This window comes from Lasiosphaeria miniovina, assembly GCF_030549165.1.
Source record: "Lasiosphaeria miniovina strain SMH2392-1A chromosome Unknown B0T26scaffold_3, whole genome shotgun sequence".
In the NCBI taxonomy this organism is placed as follows: domain Eukaryota; kingdom Fungi; phylum Ascomycota; class Sordariomycetes; order Sordariales; family Lasiosphaeriaceae; genus Lasiosphaeria; species Lasiosphaeria miniovina.
Window position 1 is genome coordinate 1,869,173 of NW_026848222.1, and position 25,246 is coordinate 1,894,418.

At 55.3% G+C, this 25,246-nt stretch overlaps 6 protein-coding genes across 6 annotated transcripts; 1 reads left to right on the forward strand and 5 right to left on the reverse strand.

Annotated features, from left to right (window-relative positions):
• Positions 1-139: 139 nt before the first annotated feature.
• On the reverse strand, positions 140-2,592 carry B0T26DRAFT_701594 (uncharacterized protein). The gene is made up of 2 exons (XM_060441601.1): positions 1,272-2,592; positions 140-1,152 (listed from the first exon to the last, which is right to left on the reverse strand). The coding sequence occupies exons 1-2, from the start codon at positions 2,197-2,199 to the stop codon at positions 323-325; spliced, it is 1,758 nt and encodes a 585-aa protein (XP_060298088.1). The 5' UTR covers positions 2,200-2,592; the 3' UTR covers positions 140-322.
• Positions 2,593-2,855: 263 nt separating this feature from the next.
• B0T26DRAFT_749607 (histidine kinase-like ATPase) lies at positions 2,856-5,366 on the reverse strand (the record flags this gene model as incomplete). The annotated part of the gene is made up of 4 exons (XM_060445126.1): positions 2,856-3,721; positions 3,806-4,814; positions 4,970-5,149; positions 5,268-5,366. 4 exons carry the CDS (start codon positions 5,364-5,366, stop codon positions 2,856-2,858), a joined length of 2,154 nt encoding a protein of 717 aa, XP_060298089.1.
• Positions 5,367-8,170: 2,804 nt separating this feature from the next.
• On the reverse strand, positions 8,171-9,136 carry B0T26DRAFT_205648 (uncharacterized protein). The gene has a single exon (XM_060433765.1). It carries the CDS (start codon positions 8,965-8,967, stop codon positions 8,287-8,289), a length of 681 nt encoding a protein of 226 aa, XP_060298090.1. The 5' UTR covers positions 8,968-9,136; the 3' UTR covers positions 8,171-8,286.
• Positions 9,137-11,678: 2,542 nt separating this feature from the next.
• B0T26DRAFT_642510 (uncharacterized protein) lies at positions 11,679-14,404 on the reverse strand (the record flags this gene model as incomplete). Its single annotated transcript, XM_060437446.1, has 2 exons — positions 11,679-12,899; positions 13,793-14,404. 2 exons carry the CDS (start codon positions 14,402-14,404, stop codon positions 11,679-11,681), a joined length of 1,833 nt encoding a protein of 610 aa, XP_060298091.1.
• A 3,743-nt stretch (positions 14,405-18,147) lies between these two features.
• On the forward strand, positions 18,148-19,127 carry B0T26DRAFT_205755 (uncharacterized protein). Its single transcript, XM_060433766.1, has one exon. The coding sequence runs from the start codon at positions 18,256-18,258 to the stop codon at positions 18,973-18,975; it is 720 nt and encodes a 239-aa protein (XP_060298092.1). The 5' UTR covers positions 18,148-18,255; the 3' UTR covers positions 18,976-19,127.
• Positions 19,128-23,816: 4,689 nt separating this feature from the next.
• On the reverse strand, positions 23,817-24,915 carry B0T26DRAFT_205836 (uncharacterized protein). The gene has a single exon (XM_060433767.1). The coding sequence runs from the start codon at positions 24,810-24,812 to the stop codon at positions 24,051-24,053; it is 762 nt and encodes a 253-aa protein (XP_060298093.1). The 5' UTR covers positions 24,813-24,915; the 3' UTR covers positions 23,817-24,050.
• Between the last annotated feature and the right edge of the window lie 331 nt (positions 24,916-25,246).

Below are 25,246 nucleotides of genomic sequence, written 5' to 3' on the forward strand. Positions count from 1 at the left end.
CTGCGTTCGACATCTTCAGAGGCTCGATCCGAGTGTAAAAATCAATAATAGATTCATCAGACCAAACATATCTGATAATTACCTTCAAGTACCTATTTATTCACTCACCTACTCTGCCGAGGAGCGACTTCCCCAGTGTTAGATTCATCACATTGGTGAAATAACTATACACACTACAACACAATTATTACACCAGTAATCATGTTGCTACATGGGAGCAGCTGGAACACTGATAATATCCCGGAGCCTAGTCTAGGGAGTTAGACAATGCCTAATACTAGTAGGTATGTATGTATGTATGTAGGTAGGTAGGTAATAGTCATCACCCCCTGCGAACAATCCCGAGCTCCTGCGCCCTGGCGCGCACCTCCTCGACGGCGGGGGCGTAGTCGGCGACGCCGGGATTGCGCAGCTGCCAGGCTATGACTATGTCGAGGGCCGGGTTCATCCACTTGCCGGGCTTGGAGCCGAGCAGCTGGGCCAGCACGCGGCCCTCGACGATGCACTTGACGGCCGGCGCCTCGACCATGTCGAGCTCGACGAGCTTGTCGAGGAACTGCTGCCACTTGGCGAGCACGTCGTCCCGCTGTGGCCCTGCAGCGCCCTCTGCTGCGCTGCAGCGCATCTCCACATCGACGAGAATGGCAAACAACACCTGCAGCCTCCAGTGCGTGCCGGCGGTGCCGTCCCACTCCCTGATGGCCATTCCAAACACGGCCGCGTCGTCTACCTGCGGCTGCTGCCCGGTGCGCACCACCTCCTTCAGCGCGACGATGGCGGAGCGGTTGCGGTGGGCGGCCACCACCACGTCGCGCAGCTTGTTGTGCGCCTTGAAGCCCTCCCGCGCCGCCTGCGCTGCCAGGGGTAGCAGGGGCTTCTTTTTCGGGTCTGGGTTGACGTCGTCCGGCAGCTGCTCCCAGGGGGTCAGCGTCGCGAGCGCCCAGGCAAACGCCCGAGTCTCGTCGTCCTTGACCAGTCGGTCGAAGATGGAGCCGGGCGCCCTGTTCCGCTCGAGAAAGCCGAGGCACTGGTAGGCTGCGCGCCAGTTGGACACGTCCGGCTTGGGCATGTCCTCGCGGTTAGGGTTTGTGAATATTGCGTGATAGAGCCCAAACCGGTCAATCAGTTCAAGAGACTGGCAGGGGTTATTGCCTATCCACGCCGGTTACGGTCAGCTGTCACGCGCTGGGGGGACGTAAGGGGGGACTAGAGTATGAGGTGAGAGAAAAGAAAAAAAAACTAGCACAGTCAAAATGGCCTGCCTGCCTTACCTTTGAACATCTTTTCCAGCTCGACGCCGACCCGCTCGCGGCTGATCTTCTGCCGCAGCGACGCCAGCACTCCCGGCTCGGACATGACGCTCCCGACGTCTGGGTCGATGGTGAAGTCCAGGCGGCTCGCAAAGCGCACGAGCCTGAGCACGCGGAGCGGGTCGTCGCGGAAGGTCTGCAGCGGGTCGACGGGGGTCCTGATGAGGCGGGCAGCCAGGTCGGGCAGGCCGCTGGTGAAGTCCTCGACCTGGCCGGTGTGGAGATTGTAGAACATGGCGTTGATGGTGGCGTCGCGGCGGAGGGCGTCCTCCTCGGCCGTGCCAAACTCCATGGTGGGGTTCCGGCTGTCGGCGGCATACGTCTCCTTGCGCAGGTTCACAAAGTCGAGGTCGAGGCCGTAGAGAGACGTGGTGGTTGTGGCGAGGTGCTTGGACTTGTCGGGGTTGCGGCCGACCGTGTGCAGGTGGCGGAGGTCTCTGGGGCCAAGGCCATGGCGGTCCCTGTTCGCGGGGACGGCGCAGTAGTCGCGGAGGCGGTCCGAGAAGTCCTCGCCCGTCATGCAGTTGATGGCCGTGTCGATGTCGTGGCTCTCGAGCCCGAGCAGCCTGTCGCGGACCCAGCCGCCGGCCCAGCGGAGCACCACGGGCTCCTTTTTGATCTTGGCATCACCCCATTCCGAGTCGATGTGCCGGGCGACGTCGAGCAGCAGAGTCTTGAGCCGCTTCTCGGGGGGGCTAAGAGCGATAGATGGCGCCGCCGCAGGGGCAGCAGCAGCAGCAGCAGCAGCAGGCGTGGTTGTAGTAGTCATTGCTCTTTTCCTAGGCGCGTCTGATGGGAGAATGTCGACCAGACACTTGCGCTTCATAGCAATGCTCCAGGCGCGACTGTTGAGCAGTTGAGGCCGCGAGAGACGCAAGAACACGTGCATTCCCTTCCCTATACCTTCATCACGAATCGAGTCGCCGTGCTTTTTATTCCATTCGCACACGACCAAAAAAGGGCCGCCAGCCAACTCCGGTTGTGGGAGTCACAACGGCCCGCTCAGCCTTCGTCGCTCTCACTGGCTTTGGCTTTGGCTTTCACACGGCACCCGAGGGCGATGAGTCAAAAAGACAGGCCCAACAGCCAACCGTAACCTAAATGGCAGCCTCGACCTAGAAGAAGGAGTAGATGCCCTTGCGTCAATTACCTTTTGATGCGTTTGACGACGTGGAGAGGAATGCTTTTGGCTTTGGGATTCGTTCGCAAGTTGGGTATTCGACTTTGTTTGACTAGCATTCGCTACGTGAAAGTTACCACTGTGACAGGGCTGGAAATGGAGAGTTCAAGACATGCGCCGTGCCACTTCAGTAGTCCCCACTGTGCCTACAAACTGTATAACTAACCCCCCTTTTTCCTTAAGACAACCAGCTCGAATATTATTTTACAAGCACTCTAGCATTACCTTGTCCAGTATTTATTACATTATGCCGTAATACACCCGTCAAGATTCATGTTACAAGCTCGCCTCTAGTACAGCATCAGTCGAAAGTAAAGCTACATCAGCGTTCTAGCGCAAATATCTGCTTGTCTATGAAGACGAAGCTAGCACCGCTCAAAGACGCGGTAAAGGCCTTTGAGATTTGCCACTTCGACGACACCCCCCTCCATCAGCGATTTGGTTGCAACCAGGCTCGATTTGAAGGCTGGAAAGAGGACATGCTCCAGTGCCCAGCGGACATGGGTGCGGCGGGCAATAATTTCAGCATCAAGCCCGGCTTCGTCCTTCTCACCACCGACAGTGCCGCTACCACTGCTCTCTTCTAGTCCCGGCATCACGGGCAACTGCTCCGGGACGTAAAATGAGGCTAGTTCCTTAAGGAAGGTCTCGAAACAGGCCTTCTCGTCCGACCACTTCACGTGCGGCCCGAGCCGCAAGAGAAACCGCGGCAGCTTGACGATGGCGGGCGTGTATCCCTTGACTAGGAGGGGGATGCTTAGCAACTCGCCGGTTGGTGATATCTCGAGCGAGAAGTACTCGAGAAGCATCTCCCGCCGCTCAACTAGCTGCTCTGCGACAAGCCGCGCCACCTCGGTAGCATCGAAGTCATCCTCGCCTTCCGTGCCGGACAAGGAGGATCCGCTTTTCTTCTCGTGCTCGGCCGCCATGTTCAGCAGCTCCCGGATGTCTAATGGGGGGTTGAAGCGAATAATGCCAAAGTTGGCAAAGTCGGTCAGTCCAACTTGATAAAAGTATTCGAAGCAGACGCGGCCGTAGTCAACCAGGAACAGCTTCACGCCCCCCTGCATGGCAGCAAGACGGCGTCGCTCATCCACGACGCCAACAAACGTGTGGCTAGCAAACACCTCAGTGAGTTCGTGGTGCATATCGTCACGCACAGCAGCACGCAGCTCATACACGCTGATTAGACGACAGGGAGTAGCCTCGCGATCCACCGTCTCATACTCGACTGCCCCAGCCCCAGCGTTTTGGGCCAAGCCTGGCCGTGCGGATGGACCCCCTGTCCCCACGGCCGCTGCAGGTGGCAACATACTTGTGATCTTGCGCAAGTTGGTATCGGTCCGCACGAGGTTGTTTTCATACGGCCGGCTCGGCGTCCTGCGACTATCGCTGCCCCCTGTCTTGGAGGGGGTGGCTGCCGTTGCCTGTTTTGCGGCTGGAGACGACCAGGAGCCTCCGAGAAGCAGGGTTTGGGTTAGAAAAGTGCGGCTCGTGTCTACGGCGGCCAGTTTTGAGCGTAAATGCTCGCAGATGGCCTGGATAATTTCGTCCTCGTTCAAGAAGTTGACCTCGCGCTTTGTGGGGTGCACGTTGACGTCGACCCTCTGGGGGTCGATCTCGAGGCTTAGGTACACAAAAGGGTGCCCACTCTTTGGGAGGAAGGCGGCGTACGTCTGCTCGATGGCCTTCCGGATGTTTGAGGATTCTACGCAGCGGTGGTTTATAAACAACAGCAGGGTCGTCTTCTTGATGCTGTAGTTGGCGTTAGTAGCCAGTCCGGTAGCCTTGAAGGCCCATCGATCATCAGACGTGGAGAATTCGATGAGCTCGTTGGCAACACTGCCGCCATGTATCTGCCTTATCCTGTCAACGCTGGAAGCGTTGGCCGGGATGGCGATGCTGGTCGACGACTCGCCGTGCTTCTTGCAGGAAAAGGCCACGTGAGAACAGTGGACGGCGTATCGGCCAACCATGTCGATGATCTTGTTGTACTCGTCCGCGGCCGAGCGGAAGGCACGGCGGCGGGTAGGGATGTTGTAAAACAGGTCCTCGACGGTGATCTGGGTACCCTGGCGGCCGGCCACTGGCTTGGGGTCAGGCGACTGGCCTGGCTTGGCCGGGACGAGCTTGCCGCTGCCATAGTATGCACGCCAGGCGCAGTTAGACTCTTGTGTCTTTGTGGTTACGGCGAGGTGTGCTATGTGGCTGATGCTGGCCAGGGCCTCGCCGCGGAAGCCGTAAGTGGCAATCGACTGCAGGTCCTCAAAGGTCTGCAGTTTGGAAGTGGTGAAGCGCTCGCACAGGATGGGCAAGTCTTGTTTCTGTTTTCTCGGTGAGCAAGCGGGCCAGCAAGGAAGCAAGCAAACAGGCAGAGTCTAGTACGGGCATAAGGGCGAGTAGTGGCAGATGTGGAGATGGAGATGGAAGTGGATGGAGAGAGGTGCAAGGAGCGGGCAGGAGCGGGTGGGTGGCGCACATCTATGCCGCAGCCGTTGTCGGTGATTTGGAGCAGCTTGAGCCCCCCGTCTTTCACGAGCACTTCGAGGGCAGTAGAGCCTGCGTCGACAGCGTTCTCTATGAGCTCCTTCAAGGCGTGGACGGGAGCGACGATAATCTCCCCAGCGGCGATCTTGTTGACGACATCCTGGTCAAGAGCCTAGAGGTAGAGTTTGTTAATCAGCAATGTTCGTTCGTCGTCGTCGTCGCAGTCAGTCAATCAATCGCTCAATCACCGTCGCTCAATCAATCAACGATCAATCAGATGCACTACCCACCCTAATACGCCGCGGGGCATTGCTGTCATCGAGCTCGTCGGCTTTTCGCTTCGCGCCTCGAGGGCCATCGTCCAGGTCGACATCCATGGTGTCGGCCATCTTGTCATGGTTGGCTTTTTGGGTTTACACTTTGGAAATGATGGGTCAAAGACAGGGGCTAGGCTTGATGACAATCGGCTCTGGCAGCAGCAGTCATTCAACTCACCCCTCCAAAAAAAATTTGGTTCGGTTTCCTTATCTTTTTTGGCAAGCACGCGAGCCGATGCAAGATACGGTTGCAAGGATGCCAATTACTCACCGAGGCCAGAGATGCTAGTGAAGCTGAAAATCGATGTAAGGCTACCGTATTACCTGACCTTACCTGAACCTAAGTTGCCAGTGCGTGCAGCGGCCCGCAGTCAAGTGACGGTTGCTCCTTCCTTGACTGAGAGCCTCACTCATTACAGCTCGACGCATTCAACTAATCCCGTCACTTGCGCCTCTCCCGCAGGAATTCTCGTCCTTAGGCAGCTGCTTTTCCCCTCAGCTCTTTGGTTGCAGCCTGGCCGGAGGGAACCGAGCCTACCAAAAGCTGAAGACCCGGCAAGCTAAAGTCGCATCACAACGGGCTCAGCCTCTACCATTAGGTAAGCCGTCGGTCTGCTGGAGATACCCCAGAAACTGGGCAAGGCACGGCTGTACCAAAGGTAGGCAAGGTGTTTTGTCTATCAAGAGGTACTACACACCGTACCTAGGGAGAACAGAAATACTCAAAAGGGGTTTTACCTTTCATTGCTATTCTCATCGACCTGACGATTACCTAGGTTCCATGGTCCCGTTTTCAGGGCACCCTGCGAGGTTCCTTTGCATCAAGCCTTGAAGACGTCCTGCGCCTTGATACCCAGGGTTCTGCTCCCATATTCTCAGGGCACCCTGTGGGGTTCTCTTGGTATCAAGCGTTAATAGCGTCCTTCCGTTTTGATATCCAGGTTTCTACTCCCATATGTTCAGGTACCTTACTTTTGGCGTTTACCAATCTCCTTTGTTCCAAATTTCAATGCATTAAAGAAAGTTGACTACTGGAGTTGCAGTTCAAATACCTTCAAAGCAGATAGAGTAGGGTAAGGTAGTAGATATGCGTGTATGTTAGGTCGAGTACATACGAAGTGCAGTACACATTGGTAGTGCATTTGTGAAGGATAGCGGTAATTGGTCTAAACATGAGCCGTCACAAATTTCTTCTATAGTCTCGCTCGTAGCCCGAATAAACAACCCCGCCAACACAGTACTGAAAGGGAGCTCGGTATTCCGATTGAGAAAGGTATGGTTTTCCTCGGAGTTCGTACCCAGCCAGCCAGCCAACCTAGCGAGCGGACTGAACTACCCCGCGTATCCGCCGTGGGTGGTTCAGGCCGTTTTTTTTCCCGCCTTACCCGCCGCGCTTCCTAACGCTCAGCGCCTGGGGTATAGTGGGGGCCAAGCTCTGTGCGGCTGAAGGTAGGCGAAACGGCACGAGCCAGTTGAAGGCCCTGGCGGCCCAGTATGAAGCCCGAAGAAAAAAAAACAGAACCGCACCAGCCCCTCCCTCCATGCTCGCTCTCACCCCACACAGAAAAATAAGTGGACGGGGGATCTAAGCCACCTTTGGCCCTCTTCCTCTTTGCTCACCAGAAAACCTCCACACCATCCATGGAACACTTTTCCGTGCTTTTTTCGTTCAGTCCTTGCATCTCAGCTGCTGCTCCTCTGCTTTTTCCACACAGCATTGGATGTCACAAGAGGCGGCGTACCAGGCAACACCTTTGACTAGATGCTTGCTCTCTCGCATTCGGTCCTCGTCGGTAAGGCAAAGAAGCAATGGCACAGTCGGCCCATTTTTCATTTGGTTGGTTGGCTTCTTGGGTGGCCCGTTTCAGTCCTGGCGCCATTGCTGTGCTGTGCTGTGCTGTCGGAAGTGTTGGTGAAAGACTTTGGCTTTTCCATAGGTTGGGCCTTAGCCTTGGCTTCTCGAATTGGTCTGGGTCTGTTCTGTTCTGTTCTGTTCTGTTCTGTTCTGTTCTTTTCTTTCTCATCATTTTTCTCTTCTTTTTGCCTCGCTATTCCTTGCGCACCCACAGTGTCATTATTCGTACGGCAGTTTTCACTTGTAGTTGCATGTACCCAGGTACATTTCTTGCTGTCGGGTGAGAGGTCCTCATTCACTGTCGGGCAGGTATGTGCGGCCCGGGAGTGGCAAACGGAAGACCGAAGTCATGCACAATCGGCAGCGGGCGGTAGGTAAGGTAGGTTTGGGGTGTGATCAGATCAGGGTGTGACGGTTTTGTTGCGGCGTGCATTCAGACGCAGGTCAGCGGCGCCGCTCCCGCTCTCGTGCCGCCCCTCCCTGTTCGTGGCCCCGGACATGCTCGCAACCCTGGCAGCCCTGTACAGCCCTGCTTACCAGTCTCGAGGCACACTGGAGGGCTCCCGCAAAGCAAAGCAAAGCAGGGCGTTTCTCACGCCCCGGAGGAGGTCATCGGAGAGGGCTAACCTCCACTGTACATGGGACGCTGGCAGCTCTATCGAACCTCTTGTTTCTCTAATCTTATTTAGTCATGGCCAAGCCGCCGTCATCTCTCGACTCTTAGCCTTGCAGCAATCGTGCAGCTTTTTTGTTCTGCTTTCCCAGACAGTTTCTTGGATCCATCAACCTTCGGCTAACCTGACGACGGCAAGACCGAGTTGCCCACCTGTGACCAACCATAATGTCCAGTGACCGTCTACGAAACCTTACCCGGCTCGCCAGTCCGGAGGCAGCCCAGAGCGAGGCAAATTCATCAGTCCAAGTCCATCTCGACCTAACGAGTAACAGGTATGCATACAACGGCAAAATGCCCTCCAGAATCTGAAACCCAAGCGCATATCTGATCACGGGTCTAGGGGCCGCAGCGGTGCGCTTCAGTCCGGGTCGAGACCGACTTCACGGGGACCGTCGCTCTCGCGGACACCCGAGCCGCTGTCGGGAAAGCAGACGACTTCCAACTCGCAGTCTTCATACACGTCAGCACAGCTCGAGCGGCCCAATGCCGAGGACGTGCTCATCGACCTCATCACCCCAACTGAGCTGCGGAGCAACCCCTTCTTCGCCGACGGCGTCCATGCCCACGGCGTGAAGCGGGCCCTCTCCTACGACGACGACGACGACGACGGCGAGCCCGGGGATGGCCACCTGACCAAACGAGACAGACGGGACACGCCCGAGGACATGCTGGACGAGCTGGAGCAGATGGCCGCCAGCTACTGCGAGGATGCGGTCTCGGCGGCGGCGGCGGCAGCAGAGACCGAGACGAACGGACTGGGCACCGATGCACATTTGACTGCCACTACTACTACCCGGCCCCGTGACCGGGCCACAGAAGTCATCGAAAAGGGAAAGGAGGCTTTGTTGGTGATCAGGGATGCGAGAAGACGGCCACCGCTGACGATGGAGCATCGAATGCCGCCGCGAGAGCGTCCCATCATCGACCCCGGCAGCGACGACAAGCCCCAGCAGCAGCAGCAGCAGCAGCAGCAGCAGCAGCCAGGCCAGAACGATGATACTTGACCCACGTGGCATTGATGGCGGCTCTTTTGCTTTGGTCAACTTTGCGTCAGGTTTCCTTTGCCGGGCGGCCGAACAAATGTTTCGAAGATCACCCAGGCCGCGGGCTCTGAAAGTGAAACGTACCATGCACGCGAACATTCTCGAAGCGTGATGCTCAAATTTTTTCCGGGGGGGTTAGGTATTTGTCGTTTGGGGTCTTGTTGTTGTTCTCCATTCTCTATTCTAACTTCGTGTGCGTTTGGCGGTTTGTTGGAAAGTCCACCGGAGCTTATGGTTGTTTTCTTCTCTTCTTCCTCTCATTTTTTGCCAGCTTCGTACGTTTGACTTTTTGGCCGAGTGGGGGTTTTCCCCCCATCCACTGTCGACTTCGGACGACTTCAAACTGTTTTGGATGACAGCCGACGGACGGCATACCCACTTAGTCTCTCCTCTCATTGCATTTAGCATGGGGTCAATAACAATTACCCCGATAGAAAGCCAGGATACCTGCCTTACCTAGATACGATACCATACCTTAGACAATGCCATGGCGCAAGCCTCGGGTTTTTGTCAATACATGCTGAATGGCGCTCCTTTCCACTTGGTGTTTGTTAGGTATTTGGAATTGTGAGTTGCCTCTTGTTCATGCGCACGGCATGTGGATCGTATAAAATGTGCGTGTGCACGGTAGGTTGATCGGACCGCGCGCCATCGAAACATGTTTGGCTCCCGATCGGCAGCGCCAATCTACCGGTAAGCCAAATCTCCGACCGCCTTACGAGAGGGGGGGGCGCTTGGTTGCCACCACCGTTGCTGCCGTTGCGTCCAACGGTTCTTTCTAGCTCCTGGACTATTCCGTAGCAGGTAATTCGTATTTGAGAGTTTAGCTAAGGAAGGCAGCCTAGCTCTACTTAGTAGCTGATGAATTTCGCGGACCAAAGCAATGCCATTCAGTCAACACGTCCAGTTGGTGCCACAGCAGCTCATCTTGAATTAGCGATTGGGTTAGGTATTCCGTACATCATGTTGTCGTGGGCAGGCAGCGGGAAATACCCGACAGTTTGGGCGATAAAGTAGGTACAGGTTCCTGCCTAAGCGATTTTGGGATGAGCCAAACAAGGTAAACGATCTAATTGGCTCTGTACATACTGTACAGAATCTTTTTGTTTCTGACCCAGGATCCCAAAGTCGACTTCGGGTTGCTAAATGGGTGTTGGGCGCCCTTCCATCTAAGTTACTTGATGCCCAGCGTCTTTCGAGGTAATGCCTGGCATACATCAGCTACGATGCCTACCCGAAGTGCAGCGGTATTGTATTCGCCTCAGGTGATGTATGATGTATGAATGAATGCACCTGCCCATACGGGCCGGAAGGTTACAAAATCCGGACACGAAGAGACACAGACTTCCCATTGCTCTCTTTCTTTTCCTAGTATTACTAGTAATAACTGATTTTCTGAAACATCTCGAGGTGCTTGATCCCAGAAATATTTTCCGTCTAGAATCAAGTAAATCAGGTTATTAGCAACAACACTGGAGAATGATCTGCCCAATCCGCATGTATGCACAAGTGTGTGTACTTTTATGTATGCACATACCTACGATACCTAGCTTGCATCGTGTGCACTGAGGTGTCACCCCTTCACCGCGCAGCGCTGCGCTGCATCAGCGGCAGCGGCTGCTGAACCGAAACCCGAAACAGACGGGCAGACGACTCAAGAGCGCACAACCCAACCCCCCCTTTCTAGACACCGCTCCATCTATTCATCCATCCATCCATCCATCCATCCCTTCCTTTCTTTCCTTGTTCCTATTCTCCTTCCCACCACCACCGCCGCCGCCATTTTAAGGTTGCATCCCATGCAGTTGAGATTATTTCCTGCAATTCGAAGCTACGCCTGGTGTCTCCCTACGTGGGATATACGGACAGACAAACCCTCAAAACTCTCTCGTTATTAACTCCCCCCTACACATCGTCTCTCTCGGTATCTCCCCAGCCCATAGCCAGCTAGCTATCTATCCAGGAAGACGAGGCAGATGTGTCCGATTCTCTCCTCCTCCAGCGGCGAGCGCAACGCGGACACAGACGGGAACATGGACGCACAAGCACAGACACAGAGTGTTACCGGAAGGGCGCCAAACACACAAGAGGCTCAACTGGGATGACCTCGGAGAGTCTAACGACAGCCCGAGATCCCGCTCTTCGCAGCGCCGTTCAACCACAATGTAAAGCTCTCCTTTCCAATGGAGAAATGAAAGCACAAAAGCAGCTCTCCCCGAGCTGACCGAGGATGGGTTCCTCAAAAGCCGAGACCATGGATTGCCGTCAAGCGCTGTTGACTTGGCCCGCCAGGACGAGCTATGTTGATATTTCCAACCCAATAACGCTTCCATGTCACTTCACGTCACAGTCTCAGACCAAAAGAGAGGAAAGAGGAGAGGGAAGAATAAACCAGCAGATATAACCTTTGGAAGGGGGAAAGAAATCGATAAAGCCCATGTGCTCTCCAACGCCTCCGCCTCCGGCTCCCGCACCTGCCAACTTCATGACCGAAAAACGAGACACAATTCAGAAATTTTTGATCGAAATCCGAGACGCTTGCCCCCCCCCCCAAAAAAAAAAAAGGAAAAAAAGAACCAACGCCAATGATGCCCCTCCCATCTCATCCATCCCCCCTAGAGAGTCAGATGGCACACCAAACACCGCATCCGGGTATGAAGGTGCCAACCACACATTGGTATCATAGATGCGAATCGCCAAGTAACGGAAATATAGCGAGCCCCAGCGCACATGAAAAAAGGCAAACGAGATATTAAACTTTCGGACCTGAACGGAACCGCCTCCTATCACGGCCATAACCCCGTCCCACGTCACTGTTGCTGTCGATGCTGCTGCTGGGGGTTCGGCGGGCCCGAGCGATCCAAAAGACCCCCAATGTCAACCCGTGAGCGTTCGGCCCTGGGCTGGTAGGAAGGTTCCTGTTGAGACGCGTTCGGATGTTGGTTCCTAATGGGTGGAAGTTGATACGGCACCCCCTGGTGCGTATGGATGGCTGTATGCAGCTCGCTTCTTGGAACCTGATACGGAGGGCCTGGTACCGGATAGTCGGGTCGACTTGGTGAGGCCGTATAGGACGATGCAAGGCCTGGGCTCAGTCCCAACATCAGCGATGGAGGCGCTCCAGGCGCTGCAGCCTGCCGTGGTCCATAGCCGCCGTCACCCGGCCTCGATCCTCTTGGGTCAAAGGTGGCCGAGACAGGAGTAGGCTGCGAATATGGTTGCTGCAAAGGTTGATACGAGTAAGACATCTCCCTCGGATTCGGCGATGGCGTTGGATACTGAAATTGCCTGGTTGGCAGACTTAGTACAACCACGACAAAGTATACCGACTCTTTTTTAACGAGTCCCATCTGCATCGAGACTTGTCGTGCCTGCCCGTCATGACCCACGAAAGTGACAACCTCATGCCAGTCCAGGGGATACCTTGATATCTCTTCCGAGGAAAATCCGAGCGCCTGAATTACCCTTTCGTCCTTCCCCATTCCTAGGATAGGCGGCAGGTAGGTAGGGTCTTTTCTCTTTTGGTCGTTATGCACCATCTGCTGCAAGCTAGACGCCTTCTCTCGGTCTCCAGGCGCAAGGAAATCAGCGAGCTTAAACCCGCTCAACGACTGTCGGCCTATTGCATCGCGGAAGGTGCTCGACGACTTTGCAAATTCGAAATCGACCGTTAGAAACGCCGCTAGCTCAGGAGGCCGCGTGGAGATCGATAGAGGGGCAGGAAATATGTTCGCATCCGACACCGAGCCTCGATCAGGAAACCTAGGCGCAATTGTTTCGGCTGGTTGAGATTTCAGTACGCGATACGACTGTGTTCGTCGAATATTCTCCTCGTAAGCCATACCAATCGAAGATCCCGGACTATACAGAGATTGTATAGGCCTTCTCATGGCATCCGCAGCACTCCCAAATCTGGGGCCGTCGAATTTTGCTTCCCTTTCATCTCTTAATCGAGGACGCCCGCGCTTTCTATGCTGCACATCGATACACGCCTCCTCCTTGCCGTTGGTCAGGCATCTTGAACAGGGTCGCTGTGCTGTAAAATGTCAGCAAATAGATTGGAAGAACGGGCAGTCGGATACTGGTGCCCCAAGGTCGAAACGGGAAGCCCGAGAACAACCGATCACTGGACCATGCATGTTGCGCTTCCCGTTTCACAAGAAGAAAGAAGCGTGAACATGGCTGCACTTGGTGCGAGGGATTCTCCCACTTCCTACCAACAATGCCGGAGCAGCATCCATGGTTGACTGGATTTCCACACTGATGGGACCTGAACATCGATTCCATGTTGCGGGCCTTGGACTGTTGTTTGCTGACGACGCACCATGAATGGCTAAATCGTATAGCAATAGGACGTCACAAGGGCGGTCGGCGGTTTGTGCCAATCCCACCACACTCCGAAACAGCGGGCCGGCGTCCCGAGAGCTCAGGTGCCCTTCAACGCATAGTCGGGCAGCCCGGGCGTCATCATCCACAGAGGAGAATATTGGGGGGGTGCCCAGATAGAACGTGCCGCTTTCGGACCAAAACACGCAAAACTCTGGGAACTCGCTTGAGAACCGCCTCCACCCGTTCCTGCAGCTCGATGGCTCAATTATCGGGGCCAATGAGTCTTCTCAGATTGGGTATTAGGGCAAGGGGCGGGTGTCCTGCGGCTTTTCTAAGTCGCGTCACACACTGGTGCTTGGCCCTGCTCAGTGCTGCGCCTAAAGGTCCCCGGAACTGTCTGACAATATGATGTCAATTAATTCCACAGATGACAGCCGCGGCGCCGCAGGATCAGTGCCGCCCACCTGCAGCCGGGTTTTCCCTTCTGTTTATATTGCGACGAATTGGAGATAGACCGCGGTACGTACCGTCACATCTGTCCAATTGTCAGTGTTTCACGCTACGGAAGTCTTGGGGAAGCGCAATTGGGGTAAACGCACCGGAGATGAGCCTTCTTGCAAGGCACGCATGCGGAAGCCACATGCCCCTTTGTCTTTCTCTGCGGTTTTGGCGACGTCTGATGCATGGGTTCCTGCATGGGGTGGTGCGGCGGCACTGGATAGGCTTGCGGTGTGGGCAGAGGTCCCGCCGTGACTCCAGGCCCAGGAGCTGGTAGATATGTTGGCTGGGGCGTAAGCTGTGGGTGGTGCTGGGGATAGGTGAGAGGCCGATTCACCGATCCCTCGGAGCGGTAAAACGGATACGGCATGCGCTCCGGCGCGTCAGGGGGGAACGGCCGGGGAGGAAGCGGAGCGCTCGCCTGCACTCTCTCGTCGCCCCGTGTTGTCGCCGGGATCCCGCGATAAACATCGTGCGTAGTCGCTTGGTATGCTTCGAGACTTCGTTCGGCGGCCTCCTGGCTTGATTTTGGGGGGAGCGGTGGGGACCCTGACATGGGCGGAGAAGGATAGCTCCTCAAACGAGCAGCACTCTCAGAGTCTGCTCTGGCCCAAGTCAAGTCGAGCGGGAACCGCGCCAGGTCTGATACGCCTCGGCGTTTGCCGAGAGAAACACGAGAATCGCCGCCACAGTAGTCTACCGCCTGCATGGAGAAGACTCTGCCGAGACGAGGCAAGGGGCCCGACCTTCAAGGTGTCTCCTCCTGACAGATATCGGCGTGGTCCGAACCAGCAGAGACGTCTCCGCAGATGGAGGCAAGCGTCCAAACCGTACCCCGTGCACAAGGGTGACGGCCGACATTACCCGGTGCGTGGAGGACGCAACGATGCGGACTGGCTGTTGATGTCGTCAGAGTCCGGGGATAGTCCAGCCTCGGGCGCGGGCGCGGGCGGCGTCTTGTTGCCTTTGCAGTCGGCCGAGACCTTGGCCGGGAGTCGCACGGAGTCGGGGGTAAGGGCTGAAATGTCAGTGCGTTGATCTTCTCCGATGGACCAGGGGCGCCAGAAGGGATGGGAGGGGCCCTTGGAGATGCTTTGGCACTTGTTGGATTCTCGAGCACCGTCCCTTTTGAGGACGGGGTGGCGGAGTGATGCGGCCGAACGGGCCAGCTGCCTGGGCGAAGGAGCGGCAACACGCTCAACTCGGCGCGCCAAGTCGGACAAGATGGTGAGGCGCGATCCGCCCTCAGTGATCTTGGGGACTCAGTAGTACAGCATGCAGCGGTGCAGTGCTTGGTGCGATGGCAGAGCGTTGGTGGAGGAGTTAGTAGTCGGAGAGCTGCAGGTCGTCACCAGTTCCCGAGAAAGACCCCAGCCGTCAAAGAGTAGATGGAAGACAAGAGGCAGCGGCAGCGGAGCCCAAGAGTCGACAGCAGCAGCTGTTTGGGGGCGTCCGTCTTTCTTTCGTCCTTATCGATACTCGAGGGAGCTGCTGCTCGAGAGGGATATGGGGGCGGTTGAGGCTGGCCTGAACAGAGAGTCGGACAGTCAACAAGAAAGATTTAGTGTCAGTGGCACTGGCTTGGTTTTTGTGCGACTTAGAGGACGGCGCAATTGAGATGGACCCCCGGGATGGAGCAAGGATAACCGTAGGTCAGGGCACCCTGGCAGGTGGCCGGCCATGGATGGGCAGCTAATCGAAGGGTAGACCGCAATGCCAGCAAGCCACCCCCCCTGGTCACCTCGAAGTTCGTGCAGGGCACAGACTGCAACTGGGGTTCGAGGACCACCAGCCTATCTCCGCAACAGAGGGAAAGGGTACTTCCATTTTGACCCGGGCGCCTCCTACCGCCACGGTTAATATGACATGGAGACAGCTAGCTGGGGAAGGGGGGGGAGGTGTGCCAGTGCCGTTGCGAGGTTGACAGTGGAGTTGGAGGCAGGCGGACACCCAGCCAGCAAGCAGCAACAGCAGAGCAGGGCAGGCGGTAGAGACGTGGCTCGCCGAGCACATCAGAGCCAGACAGAGCCAGAAGAGCCCTTGACGCACCATGCAGACGGTTTTAGGATGGCATCCGTCTATTGGGCCCTGGGCAAATTCCCCGTTCAATACCGTTTCGTGTTCCCTTACAGAAGGAAGAAAGAAAAGGAGAGAAAAATAAAGGGCAGAGGAATGCGCCCAAGACAGTGTGACAGTTCCAGCGTAATTTTGATTCGCGAAGTGCGTCCGTGTCTCTGTCCGTGTCAGTCTCATCAGCATCGGTGCCAGTGCCAGTGCCAGTGCCAGTCCCAGCGCCAGTCGTTACCGGCACCGGTAACCGGGGCGGATCCGCAATCAGGGGGCACCTGGCAGCCACTTCCACTTTCGAGGCTGCCCTGGGCTATGGCTGAGGTATAGGCCAGGTACCGTATTTATGTGTTAGTCCTAAGTTGAGAATAATCACTACCCGCACAACCGCCCGCCCGCACCACCATGGGGATGGGAGTGGAGTTGACTGTTGTTGATCTTCTAGGTCTCAAGAGCCCCAACTTCTGCGGCAGGGGTCCAAGATGAAGGGAGATTGGCAAATGGAGAAGGCTAGGCGGACAGTAGGCGGGCCCGGGAGAAGAACGAATCGCTCCACCAAGCAAAGCAACCGACAAGCTCTGTTCGGCGTAGTGTCGACTCGGCGGGCATCTCGTGTCTCAGGCACAGCTGGCACTTAGCTTCTAGTCTCTGGAGTTGCTGCGGCTCGGCTAGAAGCTGAGGAGGTGAATGACGTCTGTTCCGTGACTGTCGGATGGAGGAGGAAGCACACGAATACGCCATTGCAGAAGTCTAAGAATAGATATGATATGCGAGCCTGCGTTCCGTATGTATATACATACACGCCCGAGCTCTCTGCAGCTTCGAGTTGAAGAAAGGGGGATCTGAACGGGAGGGAGAATGCATGCAGAGATCATAAAACAACCTTGAAGCTCGCCAGGCTGTATTCGTGACTACCACCTCACTTACCGTACCTACCTTGTAGGTAAGGCAGGTAAGGGGCAGTACCATGGAGACCTACCTACCTTACATAGGCAGGTACGCATGTTCACGGACGGGGCTGAGGGTCTAGACTTGGGGTTACCCACTTGCTCTTGCCAAGGTTGTCACCACCAACTTCGTACCTACCCAAGAAGCACTGTGCCTGCCCGCAACAATTCCCTGTCTTCGATGCTCGCTAGAATTTAACGTTGTGACTCCGATGGACCTTAGGCAAGTGCATAATGTAGTCGTGAAGGAGAAAACGTATGGGAAATCGTCCCTGCCTCGCAACTCTGGGAGCAAGTCTAACCTTTACGCTCAAGTCCAAGCGTTGCTGTGTTGCGGTTTCCCTTCTTGCGTGCTAGGCACAAAATACCTACTGATCAGAGACATCCTAAAACGGAAGGGAGCATCCCACGCTGTGGCAGCTTGAGGTTTGGTTTAGGTATGTACGACCTGCACCAAGTAAGGTAACGAAGGTACCTCCGAGTCTCGAGTTCATGCCGGCAAGCGCATGGAAGCCTCCTTCCCCCGACCAGTGTGGAAGCGCGCAAGGTGGCAGATTCTTTCTATTTCGACCCAGCATGGAACATTCGGTCATGTGTGTTATATACCTATAACGAGACTGAGACACACACTCAGGAAGTGGAATACTCACCTCATCCAGTGCCCTGCCCAGAGCAACCTAACTTGTCCTCAAGCACCTCACGATAGGCCGATCAGCAATTTATGGACGCTAATAACCGGTAGACACAACGAACTACGAATACAAGTACGGAGTGCCCAACTGAGAAAATAAGGATACCCCTGCAAGGATGGAACGTGGGAGACGAGCAGCTGTCGGGTCCGTCTAGCCTCGTCCCCACGACGGGAAAGACCAGAGCGTTGCGTGAAGCCAAGAGTTGCAAGACAACAGGAAAATGCGACCTACCTGTCATCAATAATGGGTGTCCAAGCGCCGGACCAAAGTTGGGGAAGTCGAAGGCTTGATCGTGCAGGCCGGTCCGCGATTCCAAGGACACTCGCTACCAGGTATGTTCCACGGTACAAGCTTTCCATGCGGTTCTCCATTCCTAATCAAATGAGTTCTAGTGCTTCGGCCGCAGTGTGTGTCTGAAGCCCAACCTATCGGCCCCTCCCCATATGCAAATCATGGTGAAATGGAACGCGATGCGGGTATTCCGTACTGCATGCCACCCACCCACCCACTTTCGCACGTCTGTGTATCGATTCGATTCTTTCCAAGCAAGCAAGAGTCTCGCGGTTCACACTCACTTTCACGAAAAGGCGGTGGCTCGCAATGTCATTGGCCGGCCACCGGTTCAATCAAGAGCCTAACACCAAGGCGTGATTTGCCAGCCAGCCAGCTGCCTCACTGACATCTTTGGTATCTTTAAACCTTCCGAAACCTCTCAATGCTCCCATCTCTCCACTCTGCCTCGTCCCTCATTTTCTCCCCGGCCCATATGGGACACGCACGGGCAAGCTGATGAAGAAAAGAAACATTGTAGACAGGACCAACCCCGTCAATCACGCCCGAAAAAGCTGCCGTGTATGTACGCAGTACTCCATATGGCTTCTCCTATCCGGCTGAAAATCTCGGATTGCCGACATGCCTTCCTACCTGCCTGCTGCCTCAGTTCCTGGTGCTATGCTCGGTCGCCTGTCCGATTTGAGACCAGCTGCGCCGTTCATGGTGGAAGTTCCAAGATGGCCCAGCTCCTCACCCCCGCAAGTCTCTTATACTTGGCTGGGGCCGTGCACGGGCAATGTTCCGTACGAAGTATATACGGAATAGTCGTACATGTATACACTACTTCCTCAGTGAGGTACTTCGTGCATACATGTGGGCACCCTTCAGACTGCCGAGGGAGTCCATCCATGATGGACCGAGATCCAGACAGCGGGCCCAAGGTCGGAAGCGACATGCAGTGGCTGCATAATGTCGACCCAGCAGGAAGGGGTCCAGTACCGAGTTTGCCCCCGTCATCGAGCCGGGACGGTCTCGCAGTTGGCTGCACAAGTCTTGAATGCTGTCTTACGGCACCTCACGCATTGCAAAAGAGCTCGGCCGTTGTGTGGCCCACAGGCTCAGGCGTCACTGGAATCTCGGGTGCGACAGCACCTGTCTCCGGCGACTGGCGGGGCACAAAAAGGTCTCATAGGAACATGCTTCGAAAAGCATTGCAAGCTCCTCCACCGTATGCATGGGAGGTATGGATGAACGGACTGTCATGTGCGCCCCAGCGCTTCCAGGTCACTCGCAAGCTGTGATTTGCTGGGCAAGACGGGCGTCCAGCTCTTCTAGGTTGCGTGCATACGAACGCGAACATGAAATTACGTGCTCAGAGACACGCGAAACCTGTTCGGATAGGGCTTTCTTTCTAGGGCGAGCGGCGACTCATTAAGCCCGCCGGGGTCAGGGTCAGGGAAGCGTGCGTGACGGAAACCCTGGGCGGCTCTGAAGGCACATTGACATCTGCTATAGCAGCGGAAATAACTATTATACCTCCTTACATAGTATGCTTGCTTATGCCGGGCGGTATTAGTTGACGTTGCCGTCAATCCTACACACGAATGAGGCTTCTCGTCTATCTACGATTCGGATTCAGTCTCCCCTCCGTGAACGCTAGCTCTGCCTCACTCGGGGAGGACCCAGCAACGCAACACTGGCCGGTACGCCGCAATATCGTCCGATTGTTTTCAATTCTCCGACGGCAAGCGCGCCGTAAGATCCTAGTCGGGCGCGATCGACCTCGTCAATTAATGCCTTGCGCTCAAGAAAGGGTCGTCCATCTGTACAGTGCCTGCTTGGCGTCCTTGGCTGGCTGGACATTGAGAAATGGCGCTTTCCGATCTGTTTCATTGCCTTCATTTTCTCTTTTCATCTTTTTCTGGTCTCGGACGTGTCGATGGCTAACGGTCCCTACTCCCTCGCTTCTTCGGCCGCCGACAGTGCGCATTTAATGCATTTGCTTCCCAATTTCCATGCATTTTCCTGCGAACTACGACCGAGCAGCCGTTGTGTTGACGCATCTGATGTTGTCGAGCTCACCCACGCTGGTTGCGAACCCTTGAAGGGCTGAAAAGGGGGGGTAGATGACTGGATGGGTTGCTCGAGTATTTCCCATTTGTGCAACACTCGTCCTAACCACCTAACTCTAACCGATTCGTCTGATCTTTGGCGTGCCGTTGTCGATCTTTTTAACCCGGCGTCGAGTTGTGGATCATCCCCCTCCCAATTCGAAGCATTCATGCGAGCCTCAGGATGCGCAAAATGGTCAACCGAGGACCGATCACGTACGGACTCCGGAATTTAAAGGGCTCCCGGAAAGAAGCTGTTTGGCTTTCGAATCGGCCTGGAATGGTCACTCTCTAACAGCGGTTCAAGAATCCAGATTCCGTACGGAGTATCCGTACTGTTAGAAACTGAACCCAATGGATAAGTGGCCTTCCAGGATGATCAAAGAGCCCCAATATGTGCTAGTCTTGACAACTAGCCTGCTGCTCTTCAGAGTCTTCGCCTCTTGATCTGATCTCTACAACATCGGGAAATGTCGGAGTGGAGATGGTTTCGGGGTGCTTGCTACCTCCTTACTTGACGTCGTACGTCCGCATCGCCGCTAGAGGAGAACAAATGTCCTATGTGGAAGTGTTTTATACGTCTGCCCAGTCATTATCTCCTGTGGCAGTCGCTCGAGTACTCATGCTAAAGTGAAAAGGGGGGCGCTTTTCTCCCCACTGGATAAAAGTGAAAGAAAAAAAGCAGCTTCTTGATAGGTCATCGCCAACTCCCCGCAGTCTCACACCTTAACATCGTTCGGGGTTCTAGGGCTTTTTTCTCTATTTACCTATGGCGAGCGAATGCGGCAATACCAATGCTTCGGATAAACATTGTGGTTGAGTGGCAACTGGGCGACGCGACTAACAGGCCATTTGTCGGGCCGCATATACTAAACGTCATCTGCAGGAGCAAAGATACATGGCACTTAGTCCAGTCTACGGATACCGAGTATGAAGACGAGTACCTAGACGCCGCTGCCGAGTCCGCTATGATGCTGACAGAATCCCCGATTGGCCGCCAAAAAAACGTTCACCCTTCTTTCATCTCAAATCTCGATTCGGTATAGTAATTTGACTTCTCTCTTTCGGCTTCTGAAACGCGGTCCTGCAATGACAAGATAGGTGACATCGTGTCGCGCATATTAGTCGATCCCTCGGGCGCCAGGCATGGCCCCCGAGCATCAATGGCACTGACCAGATCCCATGTCGTATCCTTGGCTGAGTACGCTGGGGTCCTGACAACAAGCCCTTTAATTGTGGTAATATAAACTAGGGATCACGGGTGGCATCGTGCGGGCTAACATGGAGTGGGGACAGGCGACACCAGGACGGGATTGCTTGCTGTTGACAAGAAGCTTCTGAATTCGGATATTGAAGCTTGACTTGCGGCTTCGAAGTTGGATAACCAGACTCGCTCGGTGTCGGTTACCAGCAGTCGTGAGTCGTGACCGACAATGAGCCCGTACGGGAACGGAGCTTCCGACGATACGGCGCGTAGCTTATACCGGTCTACTAGGCCCGACGGGTTTGCTCAAAACCGGAGTGGGATGCCTCAGGTAGGTATGTACTCCGTACATTACGTACCATGGAAAAGGGTACCTTATTATCCGCTGTGGTTTAACTGAACTACTGAGTACAGCACCATTCTAATGTTATCCGTCGAGCTAATATCCGTAGGTATCCGTAACGGAAACGTATCCGTGTCCGTGCCCGCACCGCCCGTACCGTGGGCTGCCAACAACGGAGGTCGGGAACCTGCAGCAGAGTTTTTAATGGCACCGCCCCAACCTCCGCGGAAAGCCTCCGGGAATTGGAAGTCAAGCTTTGGGCTCGAGCGGACGGCTGGCAACGGCACGATGCTTAGGTAAGGCATGTTAGACACGATTCCTGAGAGCAGGAGGGTCTTGTCACCTTTTACAGCAAGAACATTCCGCCATTGGATCTTTAGACATGTTGGCATTTTATTGTTTGTTGGGGAACTTTGTGCGTGATGACTAACAACCAAGATAGGTACGGAATACTAACTTTAGTAGGATGGAAACCCGTCCTGACAGAAGCCCCGGCCCACCCACGTGGAGGTTCGTCAAAAAGGACGCTAAAATATACATAGTAGAAAGATCTAATAGAACGATAGTCCCTCGGGGTATGCACGTTCTTCACATGCCCAAGAGACGGGTTCACTCCTAAAAAGAAATGTCTAACCCGATACTAAATCAGTGACATGGCTCGATCAGTCATTGTTTGCATTTGCGTGGCCCCCTCTCGTCCTCTCTTTTCTCTTCTCATCTCTTTCTCTCTGTCTCTTGGTGAACATCTATCAGCTATCAGGTGCCTCTCGACGACTGGCTCTCAACGGATTTTTGACGCCAATCAGCTCAATTCCCGCCGCCGGCGCCTTCCCCACTTGCCCAGAAAGGCTTCGTAGGTTACATTCGGGGAACGCAAGGACCACCTGTGCATGTTTACCCCAACAAGCTCCAACCCCCTTGAAGCCCTGTTACGAGGGTATTCACACACTAATCCAAACTCCGTCTGGCCCCGCGGCTTTCCACGCTACCTCTTCACGACCGTAGCTTGGGAAGACGCCACACCAGAAAAAGGAAAGTAAGGGACTTTGAATGGATAACCACCACATTCACCTAACCTTTCCTGAACTTGAAAGCATAGCTATGCTAGTCCACCTACGTACTAAGTAGCTCCCCATTCAGTGCCTATAGCTGTAAGTTTATGGCTGAGTAACACTAGGTGTCGAGCGAAACCCAAATAATAAATAACGGGTGAAAGCGGGCCTAGATTCAATCGTGCCTAGGTATCTACACTAGGGTGAATATCATGAAAACCCGGATATCTTCTACGGGACTAGCAATACTCCGTAGTACGTACATATACTACTAGTAACATGTGTGCCTAGCTAGCGTGTAGGTAATGCCCGCCACCCCGAGTCCAGAACGGATGGACCCGTCAGCCTTGGATTTGGTCTTGGTGCCGGCCGGCTCAGCACAGCACAGCATAGCACAGCACAGCACAGGACCTGTTTGCAGAGTGTTCTTGCGAGAGGAGAGGCTGCTTTCAGACTCGGAGGCGGCTTCCCATGGCTGGCTGGTGTCTGCTACCACCAAGACAAAACAGGGATATGCCTGCCCCGGATGTGGGTGATTGGCCTTGCCCCTTCTCTTTTTGGGTTCGAGCTCGACGCGACCTGATGTGCAGCCCGCCCTCCCCACCTTCTCCCCATGTCGAGCATGTCGGTGCCCATGAGCCTTGCAGCCGCACCTGCCGCATGAATAAATTGAGCCTTTTCAACGTCTCTTTTCGGCAACCTCCTCATCATGGGCTGCATTCAACATTGTCGCCAAAACGGATAGTGTGTCGCGGTTGGGCTACGACTATTGACGTCGGAGCTGGCTCGTTATCATGTCATGTCGTGCATCTCGATTCAGCTGCCCAGGGCGGGCTCCGGAGAGGCCTTCTCTCTGTCTCGTTGGACTGCAGCCGCTCGCTGTGTGGAGTTGGTATGCATGTATGTTCAGCACGCACATACCTTACACTCCATGATAGTACGTCCGTATGTGCATACAATACATCGGTATTGTGGACGCGGGTCCAGTAAACCCAGGTACACTCAAGTTGCCTATCGTTACTTCCTGGTGCGACCAATCTTCAGATCCATCCCATCCCCCCCTCCATTTCCTATCCCCCGCCAGCCCGCCCTCGCCCGGCGCTGGAGCATGCTGTTGGTGGGGACATGCACATGACTGTCATTTCCCCCTGGGTCCTCGTGGCCGGGAAATTTCGTCGAGACGCAACACCCAAGACGGGCCCTAGCTCTAACCTACCTCTCTCCTCTTTTAGCACGACCGTCGACTCGCGACCGACCGGCGAGGGGGGCACTCAACTACAACTTGGGGGTCATATCAATGCCTGTTACGCTGACAAGAGTGACGACGGATGCCGTGAGCGTCGTGATTGGACTGTCTGGCGGCGGGCTGTCGAAATTGTGCGCATTAGGGATGACGGCACACGTACATTGTCGACCAGTTTTAGCCCCAAGGGCCGAGTTCTCATTCGCCCCGAGTCCTCCCAAACTGGCCCCCTCCCCCCCCCCTCTCCCGAGTAGCACGTCCGTGCATTGCACCAGATGGCATGGTTACCGGCGAGTTGGGAGCTGCAGTTTGCGGCGACCCGGAGGGATCGACAAGGGCTTGCCCGCCCTCTGCCTTTTTTTATGCTGCCACTGCTTCTGCCCCGAAGCGCGCCATTCCTACCTAACGTTACACTGGGCCCCCTCATATTGGACAGCTCAGCACGCTGCACGCTGCTGGAGCACGCTCGCCCGCCGGGCACACTGCACACCACTGCACATTGAGCACAGCGAGCCGGGGCGCGGGCGCGGGTGCGGGCGCTCCCAGGGGCCCATGACAGACAGGACAGGACAGTACATGACAGGACCGGACAGGACGAGATAGGAAACAGCCATGAGGGCAAACACACTGAGCCCTAGGGTGTGGGCTTGCTCGAAATCGGATGAATGTCGCGGATTGAGAGACTTTGAGACGAGACGAGGGGGGGTGCGCTGTGCAGGGCCGACGGGGAAAAAAGATAAGACGAAAAGAGAAGAAAAGAAAGCCACAGCAGCATGCTCGCCCTGGCCCGGCCCGGCCGCCTCGACAGGGTAGCCGACTTTGGTAGCGACTGAAGGCCCCATGTGTCCCAGATTGGCTCCGAACGGTTGGCCCGCGGTTCGGCCGCGCACTTCCTGTCTTGGACTGACTACGATGCAAAGGACCGTGCCTACTCGGTACAGTCAGTGCCTTAGCTACCTTAACTCTAGAGGGTTTTACCAGCCAGCGAGCCAGCCAGCCAGCCTTTCCAGCGCCGGCTCGAACAAGAGAATCCACTCGCGGGAATGGAGCCGCCTGCTTAGGTAGGTACCCCAAACATAGCGAATTGGTGCGGCAAGAAATGGCCAGAGTCTGTCTGGCTTCGGCCTCTGCTTGCGAACCAGAGGACAGACAAATGGGGCGTGCCCTCTGCTTTGCGCGGATCATCAACACTGCTTTTCAAACGTCTATAAAAATAGGACGTGCTAACACGCCACAAGTATCGAAAGGTCGGCAACCGTGATTCGGATTGTCGATCTGATTCTCTTGCTCCCTAACCTTTTGTAGCCTCTTCCTGGGGTCGATCTCTATACCGCGACCTCAGTGTGTGTGTGTGTGTGAGAGAGAGAGAGAGCGCGCTGACGACGGAGATTTTCAGTGAATATTATCCTCCAATGATCGGCCCGGACGGCCTCGTCTGCCTCTGGATCCGTAGATCGGCTCTAGACCAGTCGTTGGCTGCCACTGGTTCTCGTCCTTGCTTTCAAATTTCGGACAGCGCACCACACCCCCTCCAGAGCCCATTTTGGGAAAGGAGAGGGGCCGGCATGTCGCTCGCTTCGGGTTGAAGACAACAGCCGGCACTGCTTGTCTAAATAGGA

Bases quoted from the DNA above. Each gene is read 5' to 3' on its own strand.
- B0T26DRAFT_701594 (XM_060441601.1), bottom strand. From the start codon at position 2,199: ATGCACGTGTTCTTGCGTCTCTCGCGGCCTCAACTGCTCAACAGTCGC. The intron at 1,153-1,271 runs GTAAGGCAGGCA...CGGCGTGGATAG, and splicing joins GCTGGAAAAGATGTTCAAAG to GCAATAACCCCTGCCAGTCT.
- B0T26DRAFT_205836 (XM_060433767.1), bottom strand. From the start codon at position 24,812: ATGATCCGCGCAAAGCAGAGGGCACGCCCCATTTGTCTGTCCTCTGGT.
- B0T26DRAFT_205755 (XM_060433766.1), top strand. From the start codon at position 18,256: ATGTACGCAGTACTCCATATGGCTTCTCCTATCCGGCTGAAAATCTCG.
- B0T26DRAFT_205648 (XM_060433765.1), bottom strand. From the start codon at position 8,967: ATGTTCGCGTGCATGGTACGTTTCACTTTCAGAGCCCGCGGCCTGGGT.